At 37.9% G+C, this 7,759-nt stretch overlaps 1 protein-coding gene across 2 annotated transcripts in view; it reads left to right on the top strand.

Annotated features, from left to right (window-relative positions):
- Window positions 1–246: 246 nt before the first annotated feature.
- LOC149565788 (uncharacterized) overlaps window positions 247–7,759 on the top strand; it is a 101,852-nt gene continuing 94,339 nt past the window's right edge. For both annotated transcript variants that reach the window (XM_089819276.1, XM_089819275.1), the window contains exon 1: window positions 247–932. In XM_089819276.1, the coding sequence (XP_089675402.1) occupies window positions 450–932 (483 nt within the window). In that variant the 5' untranslated portion in view covers window positions 247–449. The remainder of the gene's footprint in view (window positions 933–7,759) is intronic.

The raw sequence follows: 7,759 nt of genomic DNA, 5'->3' as shown, positions 1-7,759 counted from the left end.
AAATAGGCTTAAGAAATGAAAAAATAAATTGGTCAAATTAATAAGACTAATAGCACCTACATGAATGTGTTAGTATTCCTCCTATAGGCAGGAACTAATAATAACTAGTGAGCATCTCAACCAACCGAGATGATTTGTGGGTCTCATCCACTTTAGAAAAAAATGCATCGATTATTAATTATTAAAACAATAAAAAATCGCCCACCATCTGTTCCTATTTGAAAGATAGGAAATTTTGGTTTGAGCAACTCCAGAGAGGCTTTCCGCACCAAATAGCCTCAGATATTCTCGATCTCCTCATTTCTGACGGTGAGAATTCTAATTAAATGCCAATGCAATGTGATCTTTGAACAGCCTGGATAGCATAATGGCTATGCACAGCAGTATGAGCGAAGTTTCGAATCCAAAACCTCCCTTGAATTAAAATTTGCAGCATTTTAATCTTCTGTATGATGGAAGGCATGCAACGGCAGGGTCAGGATATCATGGAGCATTTTAGCTTCGTCATGCGGGGGCTTAGCTCTATGCTTCGGGATCCCATGGGAGAGCACAGGCGAGGGGAGGACGGTGCTCCCATGTGGCCGTGGCCCTGGTCAGGAAAAAAGGTAGACAGGGTTCAGTTCGGAAAGGGGGTTCTCGAAGCGGCCGGTCCTGTAGAGGCTAGATTCGGCCAAGCCGTGGTGGATTTCGGGACCCGCTTGGATGGGGTTGTGCAGAAAATGGTTCAGCATTTGCCCCTGCCGCAGACTTTTCAGCGGAAGGACGGGCTCTCTGAAGCCCAAATGAAACAGCCACTGGCTGGTTCACCCCCTGGTCACATGGATTATGTTGCTAGGGCTTCTCAGAGGGACGCGTATGAAGCAGAAGAAGAATTTGAAGATAACGACGATTATAACGATGAAAAGATGCGTAGCCAATCTGGCAGACATCAGGTGGGCATTTGTCCAAGGTTACTATTGTTAACATTGTATGTTATATCCACACTAGTCAGGATACGATGATAATCTTAATGTTAATTACGTCACCCGATCTTATCTACTGGGTACATAATTCGGGTGTATGCTTTTCTCAATTCCAAACATGTCTGGATGTGTGTTTTATCCAATTTTAAATTCAACTTCAAGACATATAAAGAGGACTTTTGGTCAATCTTATCCTCGGTTACAAGATTTAGAGGTTAATTTAAATGTTTTTTCATTCTACTAAAGAGGGACTTTTGAAGAAACTGTTAAATAAACGTCGATAAAGAGCCGTTATAAGTACAAAATGACCAATCAGAAGCTGGAAGAGAAGAAAACATCAAAACAAAAGTCCTGTACTATCAGGTAGGAGAAGCACACTATCCCAATAAAACTAAAACAAATCAACTGGTATGAACACGGGCCAATAACAAGTTTAAGCCAGTTACCAGACTGGCAAACAACGAAAAATCAATAAAACAAGAGAGCGCAAGACCTTAAAACTAGCGACCAACCATCTAACCCACCTCAGCCATCAGGCAACGCTTCAAGAACCCTGACATGACATTCCAGCCTTGTGTTGGACCACAACCTGTTTTAGAGCTAATTCACAACACCACGACAATGTAGCAGAAAACCACCCTATGGATAAAAACTCTTGATGCTTCTTGCTATGTACCAGAGCCTTCCCTGTAGGAAGTCTAAAACTACTAGCCACCTGTAAAATGCCATTTTTGCGAGAAACAAGCAGGGTAAACAATACAAAGGTCAAGCCAAAGCATTATTGGGGCTTGAAAATCATCCTGCAGATTTCCAAACATCTAAATACAGAGCCTGTAAGTCATTTGCCAACAAAGGGGCGGAGGCTTGGCTAAGGCATTTGAACCAGTTGTAGCATGAAAGACAGTTGATCTTGTCACCACCAAGTACTATCCAGTGGTATTTCATCTTCAAAACACCACAGGTACATCCTGTTGGATTTAATCTAAAAATCAATGATAAACATCAATAAGATAAACTTAACACTAAAACAAACACCAGAAGATACTCTCGGAAAACCCTTCAAGAATGAAGGGAAAAACCCAGCCACACAACAAAAGATACTTTTATTGATAATAAAATTTAAGTGTACAATGCATTCGCTTGATGTGATATATATAACTTATAGAGAGACTCTTCACATTATGACCAAAGGTCTCTTGAGCTTCCCAAAATATAACTCTTTATTTTCATGCCTAAATGCATGTCTAATAACACATGTCATTACATTTAATATTACAACTTAATCATAAGTGTCTTTTTCAGCTGAAGGTGATGATAATGGTATTAACGTCCCAAGATAAAGATTTCTAGTGTAGCTACAAACTTCAACACTCCCTTTTAGCGAGAGAGAAATCTTTAGCTGAACAGTCACAAAAAGCTGCAACCAAAATGTCAATGATAATATCTAAACAGATAGATCCTATAAAATTCATCGAACCACTCAATATGAAACCTGCAAAAAAACACAACCAGCTTTCATCACAGACCCTCTCAATGTGATGTTGTCATGGAATCTCTCAACATGACACAATTTTGCTAATGATCATGGAATCACTCAACATGATAGACCTATAACAATGACTCATAATCATGGAATCACTCAACATGAAAAATCACAGACAACTTTCATCATGGACTCACTCAACGTGACACTGACATGGAATCTCCCAACATAACGAGTTAGTCAGGTTTACAACCAGCATTTTATCACAGATTCTCTCAACATGATCCAGCCATGGACTCTCTCAAGATGACTTCCAACTCCCATAACAGAATCTCTCAACGTGATGTCATCATGGACTCTCTCAACATGATGTTCACTACTAGAGTGAAGAGTTATTAGGTTGACCTTATAACTATCATGAAAAAGAACTCATAACCAACAAGAAATGCAATTATGGCTAAGACTTGTTTCCACTAAGAGTCTAAAAAAAAAACTACCATACCAAAATATTTGTAACATATGTAAAATTGGTAGGGATTCCATAAAGACTCCCTCTTAACTATCAAAAGAAGATAGCTGATATAAGCCTCCTTGTGAAGCTAAGAACATCTCCCTCTTAATCATTTTTATTGCATCCTGCAAAGAATAATCTCCTTGATCATGCATGCAAACTTTCAATCAAGAACAACTCCCTTTGAAGCTGAACGTCTTCCTCCAAATGCAAATATTTATTTAATTCAAATTGCAACATCCTCATCTCAATATGTCCCTCTTGTTGTATCCTGTAAGCAACCAAGAGAGATTAGTAAAAGCAACTACCAATGCTAAGAGAAAACACTATTAATAATCAATATATAAATACTTATCAGATGAGATTCTACAACCAATGTAATGCGCATGCCATCAATTTAAAAAGAAAAAATCTGATATTAACATTACATAATAGAACATTGCACAAAATACTTATCACCAATTTTTGTTTCCTCAATCCTCCAGACATGGTGGACCTTGATATGCGATTGGAGGTAAGAGGTTGCCGATAATCATGATACGGAAGAACAATTACATGTTGAAAAATGGTGATGAAACTTCCTTCTGTTTGAAACAAGTTTGCTACAGACTGTAACCCCTCAATATTCTTCCCGATAAAAGAAACTCCAGTCATATCGTGACCAGAAATTATTACTGGCAAGCTCAAAATTTGTATGGACGTCAGCTGCACAATCCTTTTCAACTTAAGCTTCTTCAGTATAGGCTCGGGGAGCTTCATGCCCTTAGATTCTTAATCGGAGGAAGAATTTGTTCACCTTCAATCAAAATATGCCATTATTTTCTGATGGTGCCGCATTATGGCTAACAGTATATTGAAACTGATGATTGAGACCGTTGATTGAGAGGAGATAACAAAATGGGGGTTCTGAACGAACGCCACTTAATGGAGTGACCTGCATGCTAGTTCCCATTCTAACAATTGTACAATGGATACTCCTTCAAATTACACCATTTTTCCTTCAGAAACAATAATCGAAAAAACTTCATTTGTCTGTTGAAGTATAATCTCTATTGAAATTGAGGAACCATTCAACCCTGACTATTGACATAGACCCATGACATGATTCTCATAATCATAAAACAAAGAAGGCACATAAATCTCTAAAGTATCTGCATCTCACAAATATGAAATCAAGATGACTTAAACTCTTCTATTGTTCATCTTGAATAAATTCTCAAAGAATCTGAAGAGTTTTACCCGAGCACATGTGGAGACAAAGGTAATCAAAGCAACTGACAATAGCAATACAATAATGGTAGAATGAACCAAAGACGTTCAACTGCTACCAAGTCAAATATTAAAATTGAGCCACCTCAACACACTCAGAGCCACGACTCAGACATCAATGCCATATCATCAAAGCTGAAGAACATGTGCTCACGGCATAAGAGAGCCCAAACAAGCTGACGACGGAAGAAAAAAGATGCATGCACAAAAATTTATTTCTTCACTGCAACACATAAGAGCTGAGAGGTTGCATGAAAGACAGAAGGTCGACACATGATATTTAGAGTCTTTCCAGCAGTGATTGTCACAAAGTTTCAAATCCATGACCACTGACACCAATGCATTCGGTGTGGAGGTGGAATACTGAGCGAAATGGAAAATGCACGGGCCACCATAAAGAGGAGTAACTGTCGATTGAATTGCTTGCAGAGCTTGATGTTCATATATGTATACAATTGATATTGACCTCTGCAAATACTGGGTGAATGATCGCTGATGTATCTGATGCAAGGAGTATTTGCAGAGCTCATGCCTCTGCATGATATAAATCTAAAGGTGCTCGAGATTACTCAAAAACAACTCCAAGAATGCTTGCCTTCCAGCAATGACATAAACTCCAGCATACCAACCAAGAGTGATGCTTTATTCCTCTTATTGCCTCAAATATCTTTGTAATCCTCAGCAGACATCACGATAGAACGATGATCACTGTGCGGCCTCTTAAATCCGTTGTTAAGCAAATTAGCCTCTGTCGCTGAGCACAACGTCAAAGATATAAACACTAGAAGAAAATACAACACCACAATATAGTAGAGACGAGAAGTTTACATTAGAAGAAAGGAAGCCAATAGACAAGTAATATGAGAATATATTTCCACCGCAACGCATTGCCTTATGCAAAATAAGCCTCCTGATACTAAAAATATATCATCTCATGAACAGAGAATTTTAAACCAATTAACACAAAGAAACAGGCCATATCAAAAATGATTGAAACTGAAAGAACAGCCCACAATACAATAACCATAAAATTATCAAGGCAAAGACAATGATCATGACAGATACATCATGATGCCAACAAAACATAGGGACTTAACAAGACTTCTGACCAATATATGCATGTAAAAAAAATCTCTTTACTGCTGTTATCCACCAAGCTCTGATACCATGTTGAAAACCCAGCCACACAACAAAAGATCCTTTTATTGAGAATAAAATTCAAGTGTACAATGCCATTCGCTTGATGGAATATATATAACTCATAGAGAGACTCTCCACATTACAACCAAAGGTCTCTTGAGTTTCCCAAAATATAACTCTTTGTTTTCATGCCTCAACGCATGTCGAATGACAGATGTCATTACGTTTGATATTACAATGTAATCAGAAGTGTCCTTTTCAGCTGAAGGTGACGATAACAGTATTAATGTCTTGAGATAAAGATTTCTTTCACAGCTACAAACTTCAACACATCCATATCCTTGAAATGGAGGATCATGCTGGTAAGTCGTTCCCTCAAATCTTCAGACACTACCAGCACATTTACATTTGATTTAAAGCCCACCAAGATTGAATCCCTACAATGTTCCAGACTCTCCTGGCCAGCACAATCTTTACCATATCCAGTAACAGTAGGGAAGAAGAAGAAGATAATTTTAACATCCACAAGGCTAAACATACCCTATGGGACAGCCTATCAGACTCAGTAAATCATTTCTTTTTTTATGCAAATTAATAATGAGTGCAACCAACTTCTCAATGTGTTCCTCACTGAATAAGTTATGCCAAGAGCTAGCTATTATAATACTCTTAAATTTGCCTCTGCTGTCCTTAGAAGCAACACATTCAACAATAAAATGGCATCCAGTTTCCACATTCATAGAATTGTAAAAAGAACAAACTTGCTCTTCCGCACCTCTTTTGGTCTTTTCCAATGGGGTCTCACAAGGAAGTTGATGCAAGTTAGTCCTAAGTTTTCTCTCCATGACAATAAGAGTTTTTTTCTCTCCATGAAATATTGCCCCCTATGTAAGCTTTTTGAAGTTGGTCATAAGTGGGATTAATCTCGCTGATATAGTATATTTTTCTTCCTGCCTATCTCATCACCCCAGTTCCTCTTGTAGAACTTATCCATGATGAAAACCTTTGTTTCTTTGTTGTTTGTGGGGCACATGGTGAAGTGAATATTCCAATTACCCATCCACTTGATGTTTTGTTGCATCTACATCTTCTTACTTTCGTACAAAACATCATTAAAGAAACCTTAGGCCAGCTGCCGTCTTCCATTTGTTAAGTTCTTTTTAAGTAACTTAGGAGATGCACCATAGCCATTGCTTCAATAAGGGCAGCTTCCATTTCACTTAACATGTCATCATATGGAATAGTGCTCTTGATTTTGAACTTTCTTGTGATCAAACATTTTTGACTTCCCTCTATCTGCCTCCATTGTGAGATGTAGGTGCTGCTGGCCCACATCTTACAACCATAAAGAACTACCAGCAAAGCTAAAAGACTGAATTGGGTTGATTAGTTTTCCAATCCCAAACTTCTGTCTCTCTACATCTGTTTTGAAGAGCATAAAAGGCCCTACAGCCTCCCAGAATTCTTTTATTTTTGCAACCTTCCCATTTTAAATTCCTGCTTAAGTCAATGCCGAGATATTTATGCTTTGTAACTTCCTCAAGAATGCGGCCTTCAAAATTAAACTTATGCTGATTCTGTTTTATGCTAGTAGAGAAAACCATGACTTTAGTTTTGCTGATGTTGACTTGCATTCCCACCATATTACAAAAATGCTTGAGTGTACGTAATGTTCTTGCAAACAAAAGAATTTGGAAATCAAATCGAGATTATCCACTAGAGGAGCAGCCTTATAACAAATTCTCCCAATCGAATACCTTCACCATTTTGCATGTTTAACCACTATTCTAGTTTGTCAAAATATAGTCCAAACAGGATAGGCAATAAGGGACAGCTTTGTTTGATCCCAATATCACTCCTAAAACATTCTGAAATGCCGGCAGAAGTTTTTATTTAGTTTTTGACCTCTTCATACATTCGATGAACAACAACTATAATGTATATGAGGATCCCAAGTTCTTCGATTCTATGCCAATGTTTGTCCCTAGGGACTGTGTCAAAAGCCTTTTTAAAATAATAAAAGCAGCAAAAGACATCATCTTTTACTCCTTTCCCTTTTTAATAATGTGTCTCAGAGTGATGCAATGATCAATTGTCAAATGCTTAGGTTGTTTATCTTCTGCCCACTTACTAATTATATTTTCAATCATGCTGCCAAAAAGTTCTGCAAACAAAGGATTGATCATAATCGTCCTGTAATTGGAGTGGTTATTGACATCACCATTCGTAAAAATGGGTATTGCTAAACTAGTTGTCCAATCTTTAGGAAAACCTCATTGGCTGATATTATTAAAGATTTTTGCAATATGCGGTGCAAGTGCTTTCATGCCCTATTTGAGATATTCTGCTTGAAGCTCAATCAAGTCTTTTGCTTTACCACCACCCAACTTCTTA

The sequence above is a fragment of the Cupressus sempervirens genome, chromosome 3 (assembly GCF_028749045.1).
Source record: "Cupressus sempervirens isolate cs-2001-9-10 chromosome 3, ASM2874904v1, whole genome shotgun sequence".
NCBI lineage: Eukaryota > Viridiplantae > Streptophyta > Pinopsida > Cupressales > Cupressaceae > Cupressus > Cupressus sempervirens.
This window is presented reverse-complemented; position numbering and strand designations above follow the sequence as displayed.